General features: G+C 39.3%; 1 protein-coding gene across 8 annotated transcripts in view; it reads right to left on the bottom strand.

The window, feature by feature from the left end:
• Positions 1 to 27,102, bottom strand: part of PTPRK (protein tyrosine phosphatase receptor type K) — a 407,780-nt gene that overhangs the window by 306,735 nt on the left and 73,943 nt on the right. For all 8 annotated transcript variants that reach the window (XM_071806572.1, XM_071806569.1, XM_071806570.1 and 5 more), the window contains exon 2: positions 15,323 to 15,445. In XM_071806572.1, the coding sequence (XP_071662673.1) occupies positions 15,323 to 15,445 (123 nt within the window). The remainder of the gene's footprint in view (positions 1 to 15,322; positions 15,446 to 27,102) is intronic.

Here is a 27,102-nt window from a genome sequence, read left to right as displayed (position 1 = left end):
TTAACTACAGCTAACTTATAAGGTCTAACACATCCAAGGATGAAGGTGCCACACCCTCTCTGGGCACCTGCTCCAGCATTTGACCACTCTGACGGTAAAAGTATTTCCCAATATCTAACTGGATTTTTCCATATTCTAACTGGTGTTCACTGCCCATCATCCTATCAACTGTGAGAAAAGACTATGGCTCCACCTTTTCTCTGTCTTCTCATCAGACAGTTCTAGACAACAAAGAAGGTCTCCTCTGAGCCTTCTCTCCTCCAGGCTGAACAGGCCCAGCTCCCTCAGCATGTCCTGGATGTCCTGTGCTCCAGTCCCTGAGCAGTTGGGTAGGCCTTTGCTGGAGTCACTCCAGTATGTCTATGACTCTCATGTACTGCAGAGCCAAGAAGCAGGCACAGCACTCCAGATGCATCTCACCAGTGCTAAGCAGAGTGGAAGAATCGCCTGCTGCCTAGTGCAGCCCAAGAGGCTGTTAGCCACCTTTCTTGCAAAGATGCATTGCTGGCTCATGGTCCACCAGGACCTCCAGGTTCTGCAAAGCTGCTTTCCAGCTGGCCAGCCCCAACATGTGCTGGTGCATGAGGCTGCTGATCCTCTTCAGGTCTGGGTCCTTGCATCTCCCTTTGTTAAATGTAACGATCCTGTCAGTCCTTTTCTGAAACCTGTTCATGACCCTCCGAGCACAGCCTTGCCCTCCAGCATATTGAAGACACCAAACTGACCACCCAAAGGACTTCACACCCCTGATCACAACTTTGAGTCTGCGAGTCTAGTCAATTTTCCACTCATTATCTACTTGCATAGCCTCTGTCTCACTAGTTCAGTAATAAATAAACTATGAGAGACTGTGTCAAAGGCCTAGCTAAAGCCAAGGTATACAACTCGCATTGCCCTTCCCTTGCACTTTTCAAACCCATATTGGCTGCTCCCACAAACCCCTTTCTTGTTTGGAAAAGACTTCTATGATGATCTGCTCCATCATCTTCCCAGGGGAAAGCTGCACACCAGCCTGTAGTTGCCTGTGTACTTTTTTCCCCTCCATCTCAAGGATGTGTATGATACTGCCTTTTTACAGTCCCGAGAATCCTCCCCCAGGCACCATGACCTTTTGAATATAGCAAAGAGCAGCCTCACAATGGCATCAGCCAGCTCTTGGATGCATCCCAACTGGTCCCACAGACTTGTGCATGTAAAAGTGATTAAGTGATCCGTCTGTCCTCCTCTCGTGCAGGTGCAGCCTCACTCCCATGGACCCTGCCAGTTTTGGAGATAAGCCTTATCTGTGAAAACTGAGGCAAAGTAGTCATCAACTACACCCACTTTTCCCTTGTCACTAGGTCTCTAATCTCACTGAGCAATGAGCCCACACTCTTCTTAGCCTCCCTCTTGCTGCCAATGCACTTATGGAGAAACCCTTTCCTGTTGTCTTCCACTTGCCTTGCTAGCTTCAAACTCCAGATGAGCTTTAGCTTTCCTAGCTCCATCCCTACATAAGCAAGTGATGTGTCCATATACCAAGTAGCCTGCCCCTGCTTCTGTCTCTGTGCACTTTCTTTTTGTGCTCAGGCTCAGTCCGGATCACCCGTGTTCACCCAAGATGGCTTTCTGCCATGCTTGCTCAATTCTCTGCACAAGGCAACAATCTGTCCCTGTGCTCTGAGAGGCTGTTCTTGATTAAACCAGCTCTCCTGGGCCCCTCTGCCCTTCAGGGTACCTCCTGATGGGATCCTGCCAAGCAAGTCCCTGAACAGGTCAAAATCTGCTCTTCAAAAGTCCAAGGCTGTAATTCTGCCGTTCAACTTGGTGACTTCTCTCACAATCCTGAACTCAAGTCTGATGGCCATTTCAGCCCGGGCTACTCTCAGTCATACTCCAAAAGTTCTTCCTTGTTTGTGAAGACAGCACCTCTCCAAGTCTGCAACTGTGAGGCTGCAAAGGGGGCTTCAGTTTATCTCCTGTTCTTGACAGTCTGCAGCAGACACTCACTGTAATACCACCTGTGCTGATTTATCCTCTGCTCCTTACCCATAAGCTATCTACTGTTTCGTAGCTTTGCTTCTTTCACTCTATTTAATCAAAATCTTTATATAAATTCTACATGAATATTACATGAATATAATTTGATATAAATATAAATTATATATGTAAATTAAATTGTGTATGAGTAACATTAATTTTATACAAATGTAAGTAAATTTACATGGTAATTTTAAGGAGTTTTTTTCCTTTTCATACTAGATAAGCTGATCAGGCTGCAAAATTTATTTATTCTAGAGAAAATAATCTGATTTTTTTGGCTAAAATGTCCCTTGTACACTTTTGCCTATGATTGCTTTAAGCTATGGTACACCAGCCTTTTCATTGAGTAGGCTACATCTGCTTGATACCTCAGTTCTCTTTGCGCAGCCACCTGCTCCTAGGTAAGCATCTCTTTTCCATTGATGATAACCTCATGTTCCTTATGGACTTGATGGAAGTCCAGTGGAGAATGTTTTACAACAATGTACCACCAACAGACTCAAAAGGTCTGGACTATATACCTGACTGAAACCACCAGAGAAGCTATTTACACGGTTCTCCACATTTGGAGAGGGCACTTACACATATATGCATACATCCATTGTCTGATTCATGAGATTAACAGACTCATCTCTTTGTTTCACAGAAGACTCAACACAAGGTTATTGGAAAGACCATGCAATGAAAAATTTGAGGCTCACAAGGTGGAAATCACATTATTTTTATCACAGAACTCAAAACACAAGCTGCCATTTACTGCTTACAGGTGGCAGAACTTATGAATTCCCTGCCTGCCTCTCCTTTTGTTTTTATGCCTCTTCTCCTTCCAGCTCCTTCATTCCCTTGTGTTGCTGGCTCTGATGCTTGTCAGACCTTTCCACAAGTCAACTCAACTCACTAAGCCAGTTGAATCCTGAAAAGCAACAACATTTTCTCTGGGATAATGAGTTACATCAGCTCTCAGTAACCTCTGATGTGCAAAGCTAGCTAGCAAAGCCAGCTGAAACATAAAGGCAGAGGAAGGATTAAGAGGAGCAAAATAATCCTTTTCCTGCAACAGTAAAGTATTAGGCAGGCTCACTGTGACCTGGAAATCTGCAGCCTAACTGGAAACTTAATACCTACCTGCAACTGGGGAGAAAGTAGAGCTGTTACTGCCAGTCAGAAGGAAAAGTGCTAAGAGCCCACCTGCAAAAGCTGGCGCCAAAGCAACCTACTCCCAAGTCACTGTGACCAACATGCACAAAGAGCATGGGAAGAAATTGGTACTGTCTGCACAAGGGACACTCAGCTGCACGTTTCCTTTATTTCTTTTAAGAAACCTACAAGTTTGGAGATCTCAAAGTGATCCATAAGCACATTGGGAAAAGCCAGTGGAAGATAAAGGTTGAGACAGCATATATCAGATACACCAAAGAGGAAAAGTCGTCAGTTTCTTCTGTTTGAATACCACACGCTTGCTGATCCCTCATTCATGGGAACTAGTAAAGAGAAACCAAGAGCACCACAGAAATGTTTAGTTCATACTGTTTGTTGACTTTCTCTCAAAATAGTACAGTATGCCTGATTCATGTTGCTACAGGGCTAGGTTTTCTTCCTCAAGGGAGTTCAAAATGGTTTGATCCAAAATACAGTAAATAGCTGTTATATCCTGGCAGCCGCTCTTTAGAAAGACAAAAGAAGAAGAGGAAGTTTTTATTTGGTTTTGTTGTGGTTTTTGTGGGGTTTTTCTGTTTGTTTGTAGGGTTTTTTTGTGTTTTGTTTTGTTTTTTTCACTGTTGTTTGGTTTTGTTTGTTTGTTTCAGGGCTTTTTAAACTGTAAAACACTGAAGCATTGACGAAGTATTCATGAATCCCTCGGTAATCACTGTTTTGGTGCACACGTGATGCCACAATGTTTTAGATGCATGAACACAAGCACGTCTTCCCGGTGCTGTGCAATACACGTGTCGCTGAACCAGTAACAGCCGCCCCAGTGCAGTACACAACCAAGCTAGCTCAATAACAGGCGGTAGAGCCAGACTGCGTCTTCCCTCTCTTCCCTCAGGAACATAAGGTTAGCTGGAGTATCTCTGAATAGTCCAGCATTGTATATTGTGTACCTATAAGTTGTGCACTTTTATCCATTTTTTTTCTGAAGCTGTGATTTTATACTGTAGAATAGACTGAGAGCTTTGAAAACTATTTCTTCTGGAAAAAAAAAAAAAAGCTAAATGTATCTTCCCTTCATGAAATAAAAAGCAAAACCAAAAGTGCACAAAAAAGAAAAACGAAAAACAGAAACAAATACCACCTTTGTACTTTTATTAGTCCAGAATATTGCTTAATTATACCTTCCCAGATCAAGTAGGGTCCTGACAACAGGCAGGTTTTTTTTAAATCTGGTAGGACAGGTTTAAAACATTAAGTGAAAAAGTAGACTGGCATTTTCATACCTATCTGGTAGGATATTTGTCTTCTGTATACTTTTGAAGTCATGCACAGACTCTGCTACAAGCAACTGTATTTTTAGACCTACCAGGAACCTCTGCTCTGTCTGAGTATACTTAAAGAACTTAAGCCGGGCAGTGCATCCCTGTGTCTATCCTGCCATTGCAGGTGGCACATGGAGCTAACCTGAACCCCCAAACTAACTGCTGACAACTAGCTTTGTCCATGTAGGCCAGGTTCATCATTCTCTGGAGCAGAGAGGCTCATACCTGGCTCACATCTAGACCTGGGCTCAGCTTTGCTCTGAAGACCTGCTGACAACCACTGTCTACATGACATCCATTGAAAATAATAAAAGGGATATTCTGCACCCACCTGAGAGATTTATGTATAACATAAAACCTCAGGCATAATGAATACCTCATAAGCTGCAGGATGTGAGGGCCACTTTGGGACACAAGTACAGCTCAATAGCATCAGAAGACTGCCCCGTTTGAAGTAATGTGGCCACCACCTAAATACCCAGAAAAAGCTTTCAGCACCTAGACCCAGGTTTCTTCTCAGAAGAAACTCGAAGACTTTCTCCAGCAACAAGCCCTGAAGAATCCAGCATCTGTGCCAAGTCAATAATGAAAGGGCCTCAAACACTTGCAAGAAAGTGGAAGTAAACCAAAGTGACACTGTGAGCGTATGAACTGGAAGGGGAGGATGGGAAGAGGTACATATCCCTTCCCAAACCACACACAGGCTGCCCCGTAAAACACCTGTCAACTCTGTTTGGACAAATGAAAGTGTTGGCCCTGTACTCCCACTCATACACCCTCAGGAAAGCAGAAGTCTGAAGTTTCAAACGCCTCCCGGAAAGCTCAGCTTCTCACCAACTGCTACAAAACTCAGGCATCATCCTCACCAGAGGGACACTTTTGATAGTTAGGCCACCTGAGCCGGCGACGTGGCTGACACCTCTGGTGAATGGCATCTTGCTCCAGTGGGAGGATTGGACTAGATGATTTTTCGAGGTCCCTTCCAATCCCTAACATTCTGTGATTCTTGAAAGAGACAAGAGTCCTTTGAGAGGGAGGGTACAGGGGGGTAGTGTGGGAGTTACTTTTACTTTTTTTTTTCCCCTTTAAAATAGACACTACAGAAAATGCAAATTGAAAGTTAAAAATGAATGCATGATCTAATTCAAGTTTTCTTGCTTACTAATTTTAACTATAGTTTAAATTGGATTAAAATCCACCCACCTTTGGACAGAAGTAACACATTTTGGAATGAAAAAATGCACTACTTTTTTTTTTTTTTTTTCTTTCTCCTAGCAGCTCAAGTTCCTCATGGATTTAATTTCTGAATAATATTCTATAATCTACACTAAAACATATTTAGAGGAGGTTACACTTTCAAGTTCCAGAGGAGATGGGAAGAAAGGAAGATAGCTTTGGATGTCACCACTATCTGTAGCAGCAATATTGCCTATGCTAATGGTTAAGCAAGATTCAGGAAAAAAAAAAAAAAAACACAAACATCACATATGAGGCAAAGCAACACAATAGAATCTGTTCCTGTACATGACAAACCCATTCCTTCTCTAATATATCCACCTAAGCAACTGCCTCTTCACAGCCTATATACTTGCAAATGAGGTTTGTGTGACCCCCAATATGAAGAATTTGCCTTTTCAATGTATCTCTATATAGAAAGGTGGGAAAGGAAACAAAAGAATCCCCACAAGGGCTGGGGATTGGAGGAGAAGGCAGATGAACAACCTTTATTGATGATAATTAGCTTGATAACAGCAATTTGAACAAGTACCTGTACAAGTCACGATAGAAACGCCTAAATTAAATATCTTACTCTTTCTTCAGAAAACAGTTTACTGGTTCAATACAACCTAAGAAAAAAGTTTTGAGTCTTAGTTGATTCAAAATCGGTTCTGTATAATAATATAATTTTATTATTACTACAGCTTTAGTCCCTATTAAACACGAGTGACTGTTGCATCAGCACAGACTTGCAGCAAAAGCACAACAAGGGAACATAAATTACACACTGAGCAGCAAAAGGGAAATCAATATTTAAGCAGACAGGAAAATTTCAGGCACTGTACATGAAAAATGTGGAGGAAAGCACCACATTGCTTTGTTTTGTTGCTATTATGTGGCTTCCTGAATTTCACCTCATCTTACTTAAAGGTTTTTTGTTTGTTTTTACAGGCATTGCTTCTTCTGTTGGTGGAGTTGTCATTGCTCAGGTTATAGACACATAGGTAATTCAGATATTAGTTTCCAGTATTAAAAGTGGGATTGTGAACGCACTTACTCTGCCATGAATTCAAAGTAGCTCACTGCTTCACTTCCACTTCTAAGAGGCTTCGTCTTTGATGTGACAAAAGTGAGAAGTGAGCATGGGGAAGACGACAGCCTCTCTCAGATCATGAAGTACACAGCTACAAAGGGTTACTATAGCACCTTGACTGCAGAAATACATGGTATTTCTAAGTTGTACTTCAGAAATAATAATCTGCATTAGCAACCACTGTACATTACTCATTCTCTCATAAGACTATTTTCCATCTTAAAACCATTTTTTCATACACCATGACATTTTGCTTTCACTCCCTCCTGCAAACAGTTCCCAGGCCCTGTTTTTATTTTCCCTTTTTCAAGTAGTAAAATTATTTTTCTTTTTCCTCCCCCTACTTCTAACCTGGCTTCTTCTACATCTCCTACAGAAGAGCATGTAGTTATATTGTTGCTTGAATCTGGCATTGATTGGACTGTTAAAATTGCACACAGGTGAGTGGGAGTGGAAAGCTGAGCAATAAGGTTTCCAGTCAGGTCAACCTACAGAAATGTCAAAGCTAAAGAACAGGAGCAGCCAGAAACCTGCGGAAGGAAGAGAAGGGAGGAGGCCACCTACACTTACAGCAAATGGAAGCAGCCACGTTAACGTAAAACAAGTTCACATACAGTAGTTGTCTGCTTTTTATGTTTTCTGTGAAAGGGTCCAGCCAAAGGTACCAAACAGAGTACAAAATGACCAGATGTGCTGACTTCATGCCATGTTCTGTGGGCAGGAGCGAGTGAGCCGTGCCCTTGCTCTGAGACAAATGAGGCCATGTGAGAAGCAGCAGCATGTTACCTCAGGTCTGGCCCTCCACTACACTCCAAGAGAGACAGAAAATTTGAAGGCAAGGTAAACTACTGTTATCACCAGGAGGAAATAAAAAAAAAAAAAAGTGTATTAAAGATATAGATTTATACAAGCAGGCTGAGATACAAAGTACTGGTAGCACAATGGCACAACAGGCAGACAGAGTACTCAAAAGCAGGGCTGGCTTGCTCCTCTCCATGCAGTGGTGAGAAATCAAACACACACTGTTCCTCTGCTGTGCTTCAGGTTTCCAGCCTTGCACGCTTTGAACACTAAATGCCTCAAAATCTGGAACACCTTCCAAGCTACCAAGGTGCTATTCTGCAACTCTGAAAGCCTAGCACAGCACCATTCTGCTTTTTGTTCACCCTTCACAATGCTACCAAAATAGCAGCTTCAGGTAATGTCTCATAACTGACATTCACAGTTTCACAAGCAGCAGCTGACCTCATATAAGCAATGAAACACTTCCACTTACAGCCCAGGCTCCTGACCAACAGGGGTAAGAGTGGATCAGAACTGGTCATTTCTCTCACCCTGACAATGCTGCAGTAATGCACAATGCCATCTGAACTTCTGATACAGATTATCTGAAGCTAGAAAGCTGCATCATGCAGTAGAAGGCTGCATCACAAGCAAGAACACTTTCATGAATGTTGTGATGGTGCCAGTGTTGCAAAGGTAGATTTGCCCAAGATTAACCTACTACTTTGGAACTCTATTGCAAACAGATGTTTCACTTTTGCTTTAATTTATTACTCCTAATTCAGAGAAAATAAACTAATATGTTTCAAAATCTGAACTAGGAGGGGTGAAAAAAAAAGATAAAGAGAGGACAGTTTCTCAGAAGGAAGCATTTTATATAGTTTTTACTTAAGTTTGGCTGTGCTATTTTCAAAATAACAATCTGACAGATTTTCTAAAATTTAATAGATACCAGTAAAATACACTCATTTGAATCATACAAGAAAATGAAAAAATAAGCCATTCAAGAGCTTTTTGAAAATCCATACTACATAAAAGAGGTATGGCTGAACAAAACAGTATTACAACTTAAAAGGAAAAAAAGAAGGCACAACCAACTGAGTATCACTCTACATAAACAGATAGAGCAGCTGGCCTTGAAGGTGAAGTATATTTTGTGCAAATACAGCAAGTAATCTTTTTTTAAATGTTCTTTTACTACCCGAAGGAAACAAAATAAATCTGTGTCAATGAAAAAAAAAAAACAAACAAAACAACACATAGATGTTACTCATATGTGAAAGCCATTCCTATTACTACAAAAAACCTTACTCTTCCTAATACTACACCTAAATTTCCTGATTAAAAAATGGCTTATCTAAGTGTACAAAGGCACTGCTACCCTGTGCATTACCTATAAAGCCTTCACTGCACCCCTGCTCTCTTCACTTTATACCAAGTGAAGAGTGCTTGAGAAGAACAGGGAACCCTTGGAATTAGTCAATAGATTGATTAATGCACTTCAGTGAGCAAGCCAAATAGGATCAGGATGTTTACAGGTGTTCTTTAGGTAGGCATTAATTGCACTGCACTACTGACACAGGCTCCTTTCTGTTAAAGATGCTACTAACAAATAATACAGACAAGAAACCAACTAGAAGGTTTACTGAACACTAAAAGCAGTAAAATACGTTTTTCTCATCGAGGAAGCACTTCAAATAAATTCAGCTCTGTAGTATATTAATATGTTAAACAGGAAAAAAGTATCAGTCAGCTTTTGGGACCAGGAAGTGTATTAAGACTGAAGTATGTAAGGAAGAAAAAAAAAATATTCAGTCACTTTAAATAAAACATACGTATCCCATCACATGAAGAACTGTTAAAGGAGGAGAGACAATCGGAATTTCTTAACAGCCCCAAACACAGATCCAAGCTTTTACAATTTATTTCATAATGTAATGACCCAGATAAGCTTTCAATGATCAAACTTCAAAACCACTACCTTCCTGAATTGCATTTGCCACTCAATGGACTACTCAATAAATTCCCTTGCGCACAGTTTCTCTGATCTATTACCTGTATACTGGCGATGTGAGACACACAGCAGCAAAACCTTGAAAAGTCAGCACTAAACTGCTCAGTGGACTGGTAAACTTTGTTAGTCTGTCTATTATAATAAAATAAAAAAGACCCAGAAGGCGTTCTTTGAACTTCTCATTTCTGTAGTGCAAAACAGCATCGTGTGTGGGTCAGCGTCTCCATGAAAGAGCTCAGTGACCCAGGACATGGCAAGAGTTCTCCTGAGGCTCACCAAGCTCTTGTCTCTCCAGCGCCTCAAGAACCACCCATCTCTGACCAGATGCTGCTTCTTTTGTCTAACTGTACTTATACACATCCACATGATTTAAATTTATTCATAGGTCGATGGATTAATTTCCACAGAAGAAAAACTCAGTTTTAAGTGAAGTAAAAGGCCCAAAGTCAGATCTACATGACCTCTATGTTACAGCTTTCCTTCCTGAGCCACATTCATACAAAATCTATACTAAAACACAAATGTCATGACCTTCTGGCTCCCCTCTCTCATTTATACACTTCATAAACACTCTCGTTGGTCCTGTGCTGAAATTCATTTTGGGTCATGCAAGGTGACACAAAAGCTATTTCCTCTCTGTACAATGCAGAACTTAAACAGCACACAACCGACCTTCCAGATCACAGCAAATACTCAACATTATTTGTACAGGAAAATTAAAGTTGCACGCAAAACTAAGGCTGTAATTTTCATATTTCTCTCAGGCACCCCAGAGGTTTATACAACCCCTGTACCCACCCACGCCACCAGTTCCCTTGGTCTTCATGGGCTGCACCAGTGTAATTTACAGCTTCACAATGAACTGGGTTAACAAACTGACCCATGCTGGATACTTTTTCATTTTTCCCCAGGGTTAATATTTTCAATCCACACCAGTTCCTAATGACATGCACGTCAGAGCAACTGGGAGGAGGCAGCAATATAACGATGCCTCTGGGAATAAGAAGCCAAAGACATTGTGCCTAAAAAACATATAAAATAAATTACCATATAGCATGGCCTAAATCTACTTGTCACCACACTTCCTACCATCTCCATTGCCTTTCACCATGTACACTCTCCATTCTGAAATAACTGTGCAGTCTTCCACCAGGGACCCCAAAACATCAGCCTAAAACAGAATATGTAATGTTGTACTTTTCAAGACTTGTTTTGCTTCTTTTCCTTTTTTTCAGAGCAGTGAATTTAGTTCTATTCTTTAAAATGGGGCAACATGTAAGGTCATATGTAATACCTGCAAAATAAATTAATTTCCGCAATACTCTTCACCATAAAGAAAGAGTTTACATTTGCAAGAAAAACTCTAATACTAAGGAAGACCTTAAGAGATTTAACCTGTTCTCCTTTAGCCATGCTAAATGGCAAGTGCACCTAAGGACTTTCCCCACTACTCTTAATTTATTTTCCTCAGATTTCTAGAAAACCAATTAAAAAAACATAGCACACATCTAATCCAGGCGTATTATCCATTTGAGAGACCAGAAACATGATGTCCATCTCGGCACGTCACTATTGTGCACTATAATATAGACATTCTTCAAATTGCATTTGTATCCAGGAGGGTAATAGCCCTTACATTAAAAAAGCTCTTCATTAAGTGGTTCCCCGTCACACAGTCCATTACAGGCTCTCATGCCCTGACCCTGCACAGCCTCAGAATAATGCTGCTTTTAACACGCAAACCAAACAGGGTAAATGAACTATGTTCTCTATCTAAGGGTAAAAACATCAGTAAACGCATTATTAATACAGATAAAATCACTCCTTTGCATTTCCCCAGTGATATAAGAAAGCGCTATTACTTACTCTGTGTTCTGTAAAATGAAGTCTTCCACACACACAATGAATAGTCCCCTAAAATAACTGGAAAAAATCCACAGCCAAAATCGGATTTAATTTTAATAGCATTCTCTAATTTCTGTCATGTATATTATAACATATAATAATCATACATAATGCATGTTCTATAGGGTTTGCTTCAGCATACAGAAGATGTCTTTCCTCAGAAGTACAAAGACCATCACGTAAAGACTTTGATTTCATTGTTGTCACCATGTCCACAAAACCATAACGCTTGTTTACCAACCTGGCCTCACACAAAATGCAGATCCACAGCTCAGGAACCATTTCTACAACTCAACAGTCTGGGGCCATTCAACCGAGAACCATGTCAGGAGTAGGGTGCATGTTTTATTTGAAAGGTATTAAAAAAACTGAATGGATCGGAGAAGTTGATTAGGAATCTTGCTCTCTTCCTGTACAAGAGGCCAACATGTATCAAACAGAAGTCATGTGCAAGTTCAAAACAAGTAAGAAAAGCAGCCCCTTCCCATGATTTGTAAGAAAAGCCAGCACTCTGTTATAGGACATCACAGATACGAGAAGGCTTCAAAAGGAGCTTACACCAAGTATAACAAAGCTGACAGAGCAAAAACATGAATTAATTGAGAATATCATGAATAAAGACCATTTCTAATTGAAGAAATTCCATAATACCAAAGAGCTGGAAAATAGGAGAGCATTCAGGGCCTGATCACACTCATTTATCCTACTGCTGCATTCTTCCCCAGGCAACTGCTAATTCCTGCTCTCAAAATCAGCAGACCTTTAGCTTGATCTAGCACAGTCACTTTTAGATGATGCTCTTAGAAACTTAATGTTCGACATCAGGTGTTTTCCAAGGTTTTAATAAGTAATCCAAAGGTTTTATCATGTAAGCTGCAGTTCAAACGATTTACAAGTTGGTATTTAAAGCTGTACACAAGCACCTGCTCCAAGTGTTCACTTTATTTTGAATTAATCATTAGGTATTCCATTTATTTTTCCCTTAACAGAAGATAAGTGGCTTTTGTCTCTGCTCATAATTTGAGAAATGCAATGTAGGTCAGTATTAAAAAAAAAGATCTGAAGTTACATTAATTACTCAGAGGTAATTACACTTGCCTTACCAATAGCGTTTGCTATTGCTAGAACTGCAAAATGTTTTCTACTAGGACAAGTTTTCACATTTTCATAGAACTCCAAAGGATGTGCCATTAGGTGTGAAACTTCACATGATTTTTCCTCTTCCAAAGCACAACACTGAGTTAAACCCTTCAAAATTAAAACACGAACTCAGTTGTCAATCTTATTTTTTACATCTTGTTGTTGTTAGTAAGACTTTTTGAAGCTACTGAAGACTGAAATTTGGCATTCGAAAATTGAGTATAATCCTTTATGACTACAATGGTTCTGGGTGAATAGGTTAGAGCCCCGAAAGCCACACACTCAGCATAAGGGTATTATCTTTTTAACATACTGGTAGAACAGTGCTCCTCCTGAGACAAAGCTGTACTTGAATCCGTATCTCCCTTACTAAGGCCAGTGCCGGGACATGGTATTGAATTCCAGAGAGATGGAAGAGACAAAGGCTCCAAACACTACAAATGGTATCTGTGTAGAGGACATCACCACATGCATTAAGGAGCTTTGCGCCTAGCTGAAGGATTATAGACCCAAAGAAGAAGAGCTGGAGAAGCCAGTCCTTATTCTAGCTCTTCAGTTTCTGTGCTGCTCAGTTTTTCCGGGTACCCCTTCTCTCCTCTCATTCTTTCACCGAGTAGGAAAAAGTGGTCTGACTCTGGTCCCTAGGAGATCCCTGGACGCCACAGGTTAGAAAACCCAGCATTTTCAAAGTGAAAACAGCAGTAGTTTAATTTTACCCATATCTTCATTACCACATCTTATTCTGCTTGGATGGCTTTTTCCTGAGCAGCAAACTGCCTTCTAACCTACAATTTCAACAGTAATCAGGCAGGGTCAGCAACGTTAAAACACTGAATGGCAGATGATTGCACACAGCTATTTCCCTCCTGCTTTGCCTGAACCTCTTGCTACTCCACTTCCTGCAGACTCACCAGAGGAATTCAATGCTCATCTTTGAACTGCGTTACATTCTTAGACTTAATTTAAAATCGTGCTATTTAAAACACAAAAAAGATTAAGTATTTAGACACAGCACAGATCTTCAGAAAATGAAGACGGTCAGCTTCTTAAGGGCAGATCATCAGATGAGACTGCTCACTTTTAGTCTGGATCTCAATTACCAAACATAAAACAGTGATCCATGAAGTCTAGAATTCTAACCAGAGGAATTAAAAAAAAAAATAATAATAATAACCAGAGCTTCTTCTGTATCTCTGAAACATTCCTTTATTCTGCTAGATTTTATTAAGCAGTCACAGCTTCACGTACAGATGTGAAAAAAGAGCTCCCTCCAGAAGAGTCCATGTCCTACACCCAGAGGAAAAGGGTCTGTAGCAGAACTGAACAGAAATTTAGTGCCAAAGTCAGAGAGGACTGTGTCATTTAACTCTGCAAACTGCCTAAGGATGACAGGTATGTTATTTGGGAAAAACAAGAAGAAACTATCTTGTCATTTAGATTAGTTCAAAATACAATTTCTCAAATTGCTGTTCTTCCTATACAAGGTGTGCCTAAGGTCTGAGAATAACAGATTTTTTTTGCAAAACGGTGCTTCCATCACAATTAAAACACCTCCAACCATTTTAACAAACTAGGTAAACTCCGAAAAACACAAACTGAAAAGGAACTAATTTTGGCCTTCCTAGGGGGAGATATTGTTTTTATTTTGTTAATATAAGATCACCACGAATGCCAGGGCTTCGGGGCTTAAATTTACTCTTCCATAGGCAACTTGAAGCACCGAGCAGTCCATTAAACAAAGTGTGGATCTTTGTTAATTAACCTATTTTGTAAGATATGCGGCATGGTAACAGCTGCTCAAATCAGTGACTCCAAAACAGGGGTAGTCCAGCTAGTTAGCAGTTAAGAAGTAAAATTGCATACACTAACCACCGTTAGTAACGCACAGCAATATGTAAAAAGCAGGGGATGGAATGGCGCAGAGGTTACATTACTTCTATGTGGCAACATTTCCCATTCCTTCTCCACACGTACCTCGCTTCACAAAACCTTTCAGATACAAATAAAATAGCCATGACCTTTTTTCCTCCTCTGCATGATTAATTACTTAATGTACTATTAATTGGAAAATGTAGCTGAATTTCAAATGCTTTCATTTTCTCAGCATATCATGCTGTCTGGGAAGTGCCGATTAAGCTGTTCATCAAAGGTGAGCAGGCAAGGTCATGTAGACTGCACCTCTTCAGTTATTCATTACCTGTCCTAAATAGTAATTAACAACAGCAATATTTCCATAAATCAAAGCTTTTCTGATTACCTTCAGATGATGAGCAGTTGGGGGGAGAGAAGGAATCCATGGATGGGTTTATGCATACATCCTTTTTTTCACCATTAGATCTAATGCATACCTGAATAATTCAATCGATACAGTAGCTGTCATTTAAGATGCAGAATATCACTGCAAGTGAACAGGAATTTCACACAGAATAAAGAAGAGGTTACAGCTTCCTTCCTCCCTTTCCCTATGTCCCCCAACTTTAAAGTGGGATCTGATCTAAGAAGGTTTCTCAGTTACCAAGATCGTTTTACTAATTATTTTTGTTTCTTCTTTTTACCTCCATTATCTAGGTTAAAGCAAAGATCACATGGTATGGCCTTGAGGTCACATTGAGTGAGGCTCTGAGTTTCTTAACGTAGAAACTTATCCCTTCAGTTATCTATGGGGTTTCTCACCTTGAGGCATCTCAGGCGGCAAATAATGAGGCTCCTGAGCGCTGACATGTACCCAGTCGAAGTCATCGTACAAATCTTGGTGGTAGTCACAGGGTCCAGGACCATCATCAAACGTACATCCCCCTAGGGAAGAAACTTGGTATTAGTTTATTCTAAAGCAGAGCTCTTCCAAGAGTCAAGCAGACGTGTTAATCCTGGGCACACCACAACGACAGAGCCCACGCAGCCTGTGGCACAGTTCACAGGCTTGCCTATGCGAAGCTAAAGCCCACAAGCAGCTCTTCAGTGTTCCACTCTCTTTTTTAAAAAGTCTCTGCTTCACACAACCAATTTCCCCCAAGAGCACCTTCTGTCAGAGCAGGAGATCACAGGCTGAGTCACTCAGCCCAAGTGAAACTTGGCCCAGAGTCTGCATGACAAAAAGCAACACACTATTTAAACCAAGGGAGAAACAGAAAACAATGGACTAGGCTCAAAAACTAAAAGTGTAAATCAACAGCTCCAATGCACTGAAAGCCTTAGTAGTCCAAATACTGACAATGAGGATAAATACTGTGTCCAAAACCAAAACAGTCAGACAAAATAATTAAAATTACTCAGAAATTAAGTAATTGCTGCGGAATGAACTGGATAATCTTGCTTTATTACATCAATGTAGCATAACAGAAGACAAATTAAAGGCTCTTTTTCAGGGTCACACAAACAACAGATATGAAAATCTTACAACAAAAGTTGTGACGAGAAGTGACAGGGAGATAGAAGAGAAGAATACAAAAGGTTGGGGGCGGGGGGAAGTGGAAATCCTGTATAACACAGTAATTTCTGCCCTGTCTCATTCAGTAAATTCAGTATATTCTTCACTCACGGCAACTAAGTAGGTTAGAAAAAAGAGAAGAAAACATGATGATGATCATGCATCTCACACATGAGATCAAGGTTTGAGAACGAAGAAACAAAGGAAGCACGAGAGCTTGGTCAAAGAAAAAGTAGAACATAGACACAAGAAAATAGAGATGTCGCACATAAAACTCTGCAGCATCTGTTATCTCGATTCATAGCACAGTCTTCGAGTTTGCTCCTCCTGCTTGAAAATAAAAGGCAAGACCAGGAGAGAGTGAAAGAGAAAGCACAGTGCATTCATCCTTACTTAAGCCAGTTTTTTTTGATCCAGAAAAGCAGCTACAAGAGAACTTAAGAATTAGATTACAATCAACTCTTGGAAATCAGGGCAGATATTTCTTGCATCCTCTTCTCCCTGTCCTCAGTGGTCGGTGCATATCAATCCAATTAACAACGGTCATTACAACAAAACTTCCTCTCGTTAAGAAGACACCTCTAGAACAGCAGCATCATTTGTACTGACTTCATTGTCTGACTTTTTTAGTACCAAATACGGGACAAGTACTGCAAATCCCAAGAACTAACAAAAACCCCTTATTATGGTAAATTCTAGTGTCACCACAAGATGAGTCACCGCCACTGCATCAAGAGCAAACACCCTCTCATGCCTGCCAGGTTCTCACCGGCCCACAGGACACCCTGGAAGAGGAGAATGGGCTGGAGGTGGGAAACTGGAGATTGAGGACCGTGAAGAACTACAGCTTGTGCTTATTTTTGACCTCTGTACAAGACATACACAGCCTGGAACTAGGACAGGCCAGAGAATAGGGAGGAATGGGAATATATGTTACCAAACTGCAGACAAAAAATATTTTTTATCTACCCAAGATGGAGTATAAAAATGTCACATAACATGAAGAGAGTTTGTAAAAACAGTGTTCATATATGCGGAAGAGGAAGTTCCTTGTACTAAATTTCATTAGCAAATCTAGATTGTGTCCCAGACTGAGATTATGTTTCATCTTCCCATGGTTCTGCATATGTGTTTATCATTTTGAATAAATGCAAAAAACAAGTTTTAGCTAATTCTGCTTCACCAAAACACATCGCCAGATAACTCATTCCCAGGCACCCCCAGAACCATTCATTTAGCAGTGTTGTGGCTGCAAGGGCACCACCAGGAGAGAAAGAAAACTAACTCTACACTGTAGCAAATTTCCACAAAATCTTTGTACCATAAACTTCATATTCAGCTCCATGATAGCAAAACCTTCTCACATGTTACCCTGTGACAACATATGCACAGCATTCATAACAACAACAAAAAGACCCAACATTTCATGCTCTAAGTTGGTTACTATGTCAGCGTCCCTGTCAAAGACTGCAAGGCACAAGAGAAATATTTGTGCGTCAAGTAAATATTTATGCCATTAAAAGTCCCAACACTGATGTCCTATTACCACCGAGAGACTTTTCTAATTAACATTTATCATAACAACACCAGAAAGGCTTAGAACATAAATCTTGGGGTTTGATTTAACTTACAATACACTGCTATGATCACTCTACAGCAAAAATGCACATTTCCTTGGATATTTAATTGATAAATGAATAGCAGTTTCTCTTAAAGGGAAGTTGTCATTGTCTGCTGTCCCAGCACCAAGATGACATATGGCTTTGAAACCCATGCCTGCAGGGCACCCATTACCTTTTTTAATGGTTTAAGTGCCCTCAGTATATAAATTTAAACTACCAATGAATCTTGTAGACTCATTTGGAAGATGAATGTCCTTAATTGCTCATCTTTGTGCCCACTATTAATTTTAGTTATCAGGGTTCTGATTAGCAATAACAATGGGCCTGTTAATCCACAGTGAGCAATTCAAACCTCGTGTGCAGCACATCACGGCTGCATCCACAGAACAAGTAAGCATCCATTTATCTCACGCACATGAACGAAGTTTATCAGGACAAATACTGCAAAATCCACCCTCTAACAATTGCTCAAACCAATGGCTTCCTCTCGTCACCTCCTCTTTACCAACATATCATGACATTGCAAGGCAAGTAAAGTAAAAGTCAATACTGTAGCAATTTATCCAGCGTAACACAATGAGACAGACTAAGCACTTTAAACCCCCTGTAGACTACTCCCTATGACCTAAAATGAGCAAATTTGGATCTCCCCCTGTCTAACAGTCAACTGCCTGCACGTTATTTCAGTAACTCTGGGTACTAAGAAACAAACCCAGTGCAACACGATGTGTGGAAAACATAAAAAGATACGACAGATAGGCGAAACCTGCACTGATATATTTTGTTCCCAGTCGTTTGTTCAAAACTATATACACTTTAAATCAATCTTTAGCCACTCAAACATAAAACCACACCTGACAGAAGTACACTGTAGGTCAGGACTTGTCAGCACCCAAGCTCAGCTACTGGGCCACTCTCCACATAAGTGTAATGGCAGCACTGTTCAGGGAAGAAAGAGGATCAGCTTGATGAATGTTTAGTACCTTCCAGTGAGGTTCAGCAGTTCAACGCAAATGAACATTCATATTTGTTGCCCAACAACAGTCTGCTAATATCCTACAAATGACAAGTAAGAAATCTCCAACTCAATCATTTGTAACTTCCCCAAAACTCAATAAGAAGTTACTTCACTACCAATCACTTTTTCATTAAGTAACACCATCACATTCCTTTAGCTACAGCTGAGGTATAACCTGCAATTTAACTAGCCTGCTACTGAAATTTGTGCATACCTACCAACACACACACCAAGCCACAAACAGTGATTTGGGCACCTCCGCTCAATATCCCTTCTGGAAGCACACAGTAACGACATTTGAATGCTCCTGGAACTTGCAGCACCTAAATCCAGGTTTACCTTAGATTTCTAATACCATGCTTCAGAAAGAAGCAGCAGCAGTAGCAGCAATCAAGGCATTACAGTAGACTAGTCTGACATCAACAGCCTGGTGTGGGCTTGGGGACTGGCACACAAGGCAGGCAGCATTTCCTCCCTTCAAATGATGCTACCGTGAGGACACAGCCCAGAAGGGCTGGGCGGGGATGAGCAGCTTGCTCTGCTGTGAAGCAGCACCAAAAAGAGCCAGGATGTGCAACACCTGCGGTGTTGGCAGCGGCCATCCAGTAAGCCTCAGCAATCAGTTTAACAAAAAGAAAAATCATGTAGTCCATCAGAAACAAACACCTTATCAACAGCTGGAATTCTAAGCTAGGAAGACAGAAGGAATTTTAAGTCTGGATGGTCATTTTGTGAAACTGCTAACTGTATTTTGGCTCAATCCAATTTGTTCAGTTGCTGAGGAAGTACTTGGGAAACTTTTACATTCCACAGAATTCAAGCAAATCAACAATTCACTGTTTCCATTATTTTTTCCCCATAAGCTTCACCATGTTATTAACTTCAGCTTAAACACAACTAAAACTCTCACACATTCCTCTTCAACGTCTTTCTAAAAGATAAGTGATAGATCAGCTTAGCCTCAAAATTTCTTGACTAGATGTCCATTTTCATTTATAAAAGATAAACAACCTGAAATTTTCATTATAAAAAGAAAGATATTAATACAGCTCATTGGATTCTCAGAAATTAAAGCTCTACTAAACAGCAAGGTCTTTAACCTAATTTAACCTAAATTTAATCTTAATATTTGGGATTTTAAGATTAATGTTAACTTAAGTTTAATAAAGATCATACAGTCATGGTTTACACATCCCCTATAAAAAAAGCTATTTAAAGATGTTTAAATTTAAAGACAAATTACATTTTTTAAAATGTTACCATATTTCCTTAGCAACAACACTCAGTACTGACCCTGCTCTAGGATTTTGATTTATCCTATAGCATTTCGTATGGACACAGAAAAAAAGAGCTCAATGGATTTTTCCCCACCAGGTTAAAATATAAATAATCTCAAGACTAAGAGAAATATGTGCAACTCCCAGTGATAAACCATGTCCACTACAACTCTACAGTGGCCTCCCAGTTCATCAGCTCAGGACAGAAAGGAAACTTATTCAGATTTTAAACTGATGATCTTTATTTAACAATTCCAGCATTCTCACTATACTTCCTACAGGTCATGTCACTTTCACTATTTAAAATAGAAAATGTAGGTTGCACACCAATATTACATGAAAGTTAAGATATCCATAACATTTATAAATGGCATTATAGGGATGCTATACTGAAGGTCTACTGACTCCTAGATAAAAGAAACTACTCCTCTGTATCACCTAAAAATTCTGTATGTCAGTTTTCATATTTAATTAGACCATAATAACTCCAGTGCCCTTTAAAGTACACTCAGAAAAGCAATAGTAAAAAAAAAAAAACACAACACAATACAAAGCATTCAGAAAACTACTCAATTGCAATATACTAAGTACCTATTGATAAAACTAACTGATGAAGAATAACACATTCATTGGCCATGCTTTATATGATCTTTACAAAAAAAGACAACCTTTAGCACTAGGCATAGGAGAAGGGAACAGCTGGTATTCACTTTTCTAAATCCAACAAAGAATGTATTTCTTTGTCTTATGTCACACTTTCTACAGAGTTAAAAATAAAGAAAAAAATAGTATAACAAATTATACGCAACAACAGGAACAAGGCACTTAGATTTTTACATCTCCTATAACAACAATATCCACTAGAACTTCCAAGTACATTCTCACCAAAATCTGGCACTAAGTTTCAGAAATCAGTAAGGGAAAGCAATGAAAGAAATCTCTATCTTCTGGCTTTGGACCAGGGGTAGAGAGAATGGAAACTAGAGTACCTCATTAAGTTTCCAAAACAAAATTATTTTAGAAGTGTTCTTCATTTCTGTAACTTATCAGCATTGCAAAGGATTTTTTTTCAGCCATAGATTGGCATGTACAGAAGGACAGTCAAAGAACACAACTTCACGGTTCATTTCTGAGATCTGTTCTTGCATCCAACTACTTCTGATGTTATGCAAAATACACTAGTAACATCTTAAATTTCACACTCTGCAATTTTAAGGAGCTCATCATAAGCCCAGAAATTCAGCCACCAATACAGGAGGAAAAAATTCTAGCAGAAGAGAAAAGCTGAACTACAGGCACACAACAAACTTTCATCATCACAACTTTTCCCTTCCACGGGATTCAGTTACCGATGGTTGTTTGGGGCTCATGTGTACTAAGGTGTTACACCAGGAATGAAATACTCTTTTCTCATCCAGCTCAAATGACAAGCTGGAATAATCTGCTCCTTTTTTTCACCAACATGCTTTTATTTTTCTTCACCTCCTGCTGTAAAAGCATAATGACTAGTTCTAAATCTATCAAAGTAGATAGCTCCATGGTAAGAACCTAGTACAAAATTATGTTTATCTGGGATGTCAGGTCAAAGTCCTGTGAAAATTTAATTTTTCTTCTCACATTGTTTGGTGAATTTAAAGCTTAAAGTGTATAAAGGTGCTATAGCAGGTCTCCTGTCAATCATATATCCAGGCACAGGTTCTGCTTTTAACATCACCTACCTACCACATTGATTTCCCTGTTACTATCACAGCATGCCTCAAAGCACAGGTTATTTTCATCTTCTAAAGGCACTACATTATTTCTGTGTCCTGATTTCAGCTGGGATAGAGTTAATTTTCTTCCTAGTAGCTGATATAGTGCTGTGGTTTGGGTGTAGTATAAGAATAATGTTGATAACACACTGATGTTTTAGTTGTTGCTAAGTAGTCAAGGACTTTTCAGTTTCTCCTACCACCGTGCCAGCAAGGAGGCGGGGAGTGCACAAGAAGCTGAGAAAGGGCACAGCTGTGACAGCTGACCCCAGCTGACAAAAGGGACATTCCATAACATATGATGTCAAGCTTAGTACATAAACTAGGGGGAAAATTAACTAGAGGGTGCTGCTTAGGAACTGATTGGGCATCAGGCAGCAGGTGGTAAGCAATTACAATGTTTGTTTGGTTTTTATATATTCTATTTATTATTGGTTTATTATTATTATTCTCCCATTCTGTCCCATTAAACTGTCTTTATATTAACCCATAACTTTTACCTTTTTAATCCCTCGATTCTCTCTCACTGGGGGGAAGATGAAGGCTGTGTGGTGTTTAGCTGCCTGCCGGGTTAAACCACAACACTCTGTAACGAGCATTTTAAAACACATTAATTGTAGGGCATTCAGACACCTATTAAGAATATACTATGAATTGCTGTTAATGCAGTTTGAGAATAAATTCTAATAACTTATGTTAAAATGCTTATGTTCAGTATTGCCTATCGAAATGTAACTCTGAAATAACCTTAATTAACCCATAGCATCTAAAAAGGCAGAAGGTCAGAGGCACTATTTAATTTAAAAAAAAAAAAAAAAAACAAAACACAACAACAACAACAAAAGAAAAACCATGAAAACAGCAGTACTTAAAATGACAGAATCTCCTTCACTAAAGGAAGAAAGTCATACTAAATACTAAGAATATTTCTCTTCCTTGCACTGGTATCTTGTTTTGTAGTACCACATTTCATTACACAAAACGTGACTGGTTACAGTTAAGAACAATAAAAGCGAAGTAAACCCAATCACTTACAAATGCCTTTTAAAATTTTTCTAACCTTGTTCCCACTATCAGTATGTTTTAAACATCCTCTTAGCTTATTAACTTGAACATGGAACTCCAAGTCCCATCCAAAAGCACCAGTGGAGTGTGAACACCAACAGCTCAAGTCTTATATATGCATAATTTCTTTCATTTTGCATCTGTCTTCCATATTCCTTATTAATAAAATATAGTAGCTTATTTTAGAAAGGAAAGATGGGAACTTGAAAAATATTAAGTACAAGTTACCAAGAATGCAGGAAGTCTCATGTGGACATCCTTTCCTGTAGTCTTCAGGGAAAGATCTCACCATTAATTCCAGCATTTATACTAAACCCAAATTCCGAGAGAGCACAAAGATTCACAATTAGATGTGGCTTACCTGGCTGTGCCATTTATTAGATTTATTCTATTTAATTAGTTTCCTTCTCTCTATACCAGGCCTGGAAAATGCTTATTCATCTCCCATTTCAAAAAGCTTCATATTGACAGGCAACAGGAAACCTTTCCATGCTTTACCAGCAGTGAACAGGATGGAAAAAGGAAAGAGATGAAGGGGGGGAAAGATCACTCTCTATTACACTATCTGTCCTTCAGTTTACAAACTAAGCAAAAACTAATCTAAAAAAAAGTGTCTTTAAATTTTCCCCTGTTCTCCAGGGAAAGGGAGGTTTTCTGTTCTTTACTGGAGAGGTGACAACAGGTAGCTGTGAAGAGTCACAGTTGCTTACTGTCTTTTACATGATTTCTTCACCCTTCCTTGGCATGGGCAAGACAACAGAGAGCAAACAGCCCACAGATCACTTCATATCACTAAAGCTACCAGAACAACTTCTATTTCAACTCACAAGATATTTCTGAAACCTGGAAGAGTTCCATGAACTTATGAACAGTTCTTCATTAATACCCACTTGTCAACATCCACAAAACACCAAATCCATTTCATATTTCAGTCCATAGGCTGCAATCTTTAGTATTCCTGTAGTGCACTGAGCAGATCTCTGACCAACTGCACTGGTGACAGGGAGTTTTACCATTTGAAAACAAATAACTGGGGGGTGAGGGGTAGAATTATGTACTTGAGATTCATAAATATTTCCGTGACTATACCAATAGTAACTAAAACACCAGCCAGCAAATTCCATGAATTCAAGGACACAACTGAGAGCTTCAAAATGAATTTAATCACTTTATTTATGGATATGTGGTCTTACAACGCTTCTGAAAAGGCTTCTGAAAATAACACCTTTTTCCAAGACGCGGTTGGTGCTTATTTATAGAGAATCTTATGTAGATCTTAGAGTCTCTGGCATTTCTCCTAAATGTTCTCAAAATATGCTGTTAAAAGTTAATGGATAAGAATGCGATTAAACTCAGTAGGAGTGCTGAATGAAGACAGCACTGCATCCATTACATTAAATCACAAAATTTTGTATAGATTCAGACTGCTAGGTTATTTTGTAACCTGCTTTCCAAGGGAAGAAAAAAAAAAAAAAAAAGCTGTAACAAGCACTTGGAAAGAAAAAAGTTTATAGCTAAACTTTTTTCTTTCCACTAATCAGATCATCAATTCAACCATAAAAGCAGGCCTAACAACTATACTAGCCACCCTATTACAACTTTGACAGTTTAACCATAAAACAAGGTAACAGCAGAGAAGTTTGTTCTAAAACCCATCCCTTTTGATATCAGGGATCAAAATTTTGTTCAACAGATGAAAAAGAGTTTCCAGCTGGACGGAAGGAGCAACCATTTCATTAAAAAAAAAGAAATAAAATAATAATAAAAAAAAAAAGAGTCTCATCTGAGGGCAACAACAAAGAATCACACATTAGCAAAGCAGCAGTGAAGAAGCCAGACAAATAACTGAGCAAATGAGGGAAGAGTGCTTAAGTCATTCAGACAAAATTATAAAAGGAGCTCAAGGAATGGGGGCACAAAGAATTCAAAAGGAATAAGGCCAACGTGAAAGCCAAGGAGTTCCTAGAGGAAGAGGAACATAAGAGTGTGCATGAAATTTTCAATGATCATGCAAAAAGGAAGAACAAATCAAATGCAAGTAAATGGAAAAAGCTGATGTTGAAAATGACAGAAGCAGATACAAAAGGTCATTTCTGAAGCCACAGAAGGATATAAGTCCAAGAAGGTGGAGAGATGATTGAAGAGTTCAGTCATGGTATAAATCCAGAGCCACGGGAGGACAAGAACCTCTCAGAAGAGATCTTTCAAGACAAGACATCAAGGTGCATGAAAAATTAAACTAGTAGTGAATCGCACAACTCTGGCACATGAGTGAGTGAGGTTATGTGCAATATTGAGATCAAAAATACATCACACACACAAGCACTGCTAAACTAAAATACAAGTCCTTTTGTAGCAGACATGCAGTTACTGCTCTAATTTCCCACCTATAGTAAGAAAATAGTCATAAGAGTTTTAATATCTGGCATATCTTTTCATACAATCTAGCAATATTCTCATTAAAGGAGGGCTAGAAAGAAGAACAGTGTAAACGTATTTTGAAAACACAGTGAAGGTTGCCATACCCCAAGGAAACATACAAGCTCCTCTATTTAGAGAAAGACCTGCTGAGATACAGAGCAACAAATAACAGATTTCAGATATACTGACCCCCAATCTACAGAATCTGAGAATAGTTGAGTTTGGAAGGGACCTCTGGAGATCATTTGGTCCAACTCCTCTAGGTCAAGCAAGGCCACCCACAGACAGTTGCCCAGAACCACATCCAGACAGTTTTTGAATATCGCCAAGGATGGAGACCCCACAACATCCCTGGGCAACCTGTGCCAGCACTAAGTCACCCACACAGTAAAAGAACGTGCTTCCTGATGTTCGGAGGGACTGTCCCTGTGTGGAAGAGAGCATCAAAAGCCTTACTGATGTCTACGCAGACGATATTTGCTGCTGTCCTTCATGTGCCTGGAAATGGTTTCAAGGATGAGCTGTTCCATCACCTTCCTAGGATCAAGGTTAGACTGACCAGCCTGTTCTTCCCTGGGTTCTCCTTGCCCAATTTCCTATTAAAATACTGAGTCATGATAAACTTTTCTCAGTAATACTTCATATTTTTCTCTGGGATCAAAACAAAGCTCTGCACACCATTACAAGTTTTAACATCTTTTATGCAGCCACACAGATACATATAACATTGCCCTCTTATACCATGCTTAAACATGGACTATGAAGTATCAGAGAAAAGCTGAGATAAACCACAGAACTATACAAAAACTTCCACATTAAACAAGCTGAGAGCAGAAAACACACTGAAGTAGAGACTTACCTTTCTTTCTGATATGTCTTTTACCTTTCTTCTTTAGCCTTGCAAATCTAAGTCTTTCATTAAAGGTGCCCTATAGAATCAAATGAACATCAAATGGACGATTCATTTCACATGCTACTGTTTGTATTAATTACTTCATTCTTCAGCAGAGTAAGATTTATCAAAATATTTCATAGACTATCAGGAAAACATTTTAGGCAGATTTCACTAGGAAAGAGTCATCTGACAGCAAAACTATTTAGCACACTAGGAGCACACACATACAAAAAAAGATGCTAACGACTCACTTCCTTTACCTCTTATCTGTAAATCACTGCTTACTGGTGAACTGATTTAACATATAAATTGTACATGTAAGCATATAATGTGCCTCTTCTCTCATCACAGTTAGTCCTCAACAAGACCTCTGATGAACGAACGCAAGTCATCACATCATTTTGGACAAAGCTTACTGATATGACATCAAACTTAGCTTTATTTGTGCAATGAAAAATACCATCTCCAGACAAATTGCAGTAGGCATGTTAAAGCTCTAGTAAGAAACCACTGGTTTAGGTTAGAAATATTTACAAGCAGAATTGTATTTCTATTACAATTTAACAAAGAAAATGTTATTTTGTGACTCCCCAGGGAATTTAACTCAAGGATTTGAAACTTGTATTTTTATCTGCAAATCTGCACTTAGTTTCAATAGAAGTAACTATTACAGGAATACTCAGTTGTATTATGCTATTTTTCAAGCTGATTCAAGTTGTATTTAATCCCTCCACTTCTTAAATGGAGAAATACTCTCACTGGGGTGGCTTTGTGAAATCGTGTAATAGATAAGCCTCAAGGTTAGGCGAATTCTACTTTAGGCTGTGCAATTAATCTGTAGCGTTTTTGAGCCAATCATCTGTCCATGTCCTGAAGGCACACTGCCCAAAGCACAGTAAGGAAAACAGAGAAACAGGATTCCTACAGTCTTACAGTTTCAGCACACAAGTGAAAATGTATCCCTTCATGTTATACAT

This window comes from Patagioenas fasciata, chromosome 3 (genome assembly GCF_037038585.1).
Source record: "Patagioenas fasciata isolate bPatFas1 chromosome 3, bPatFas1.hap1, whole genome shotgun sequence".
Lineage (NCBI taxonomy): Eukaryota > Metazoa > Chordata > Aves > Columbiformes > Columbidae > Patagioenas > Patagioenas fasciata.
The sequence above is the reverse complement of the archived record's forward strand: the minus strand, read 5'-3'. Positions and strand labels throughout refer to the sequence as shown.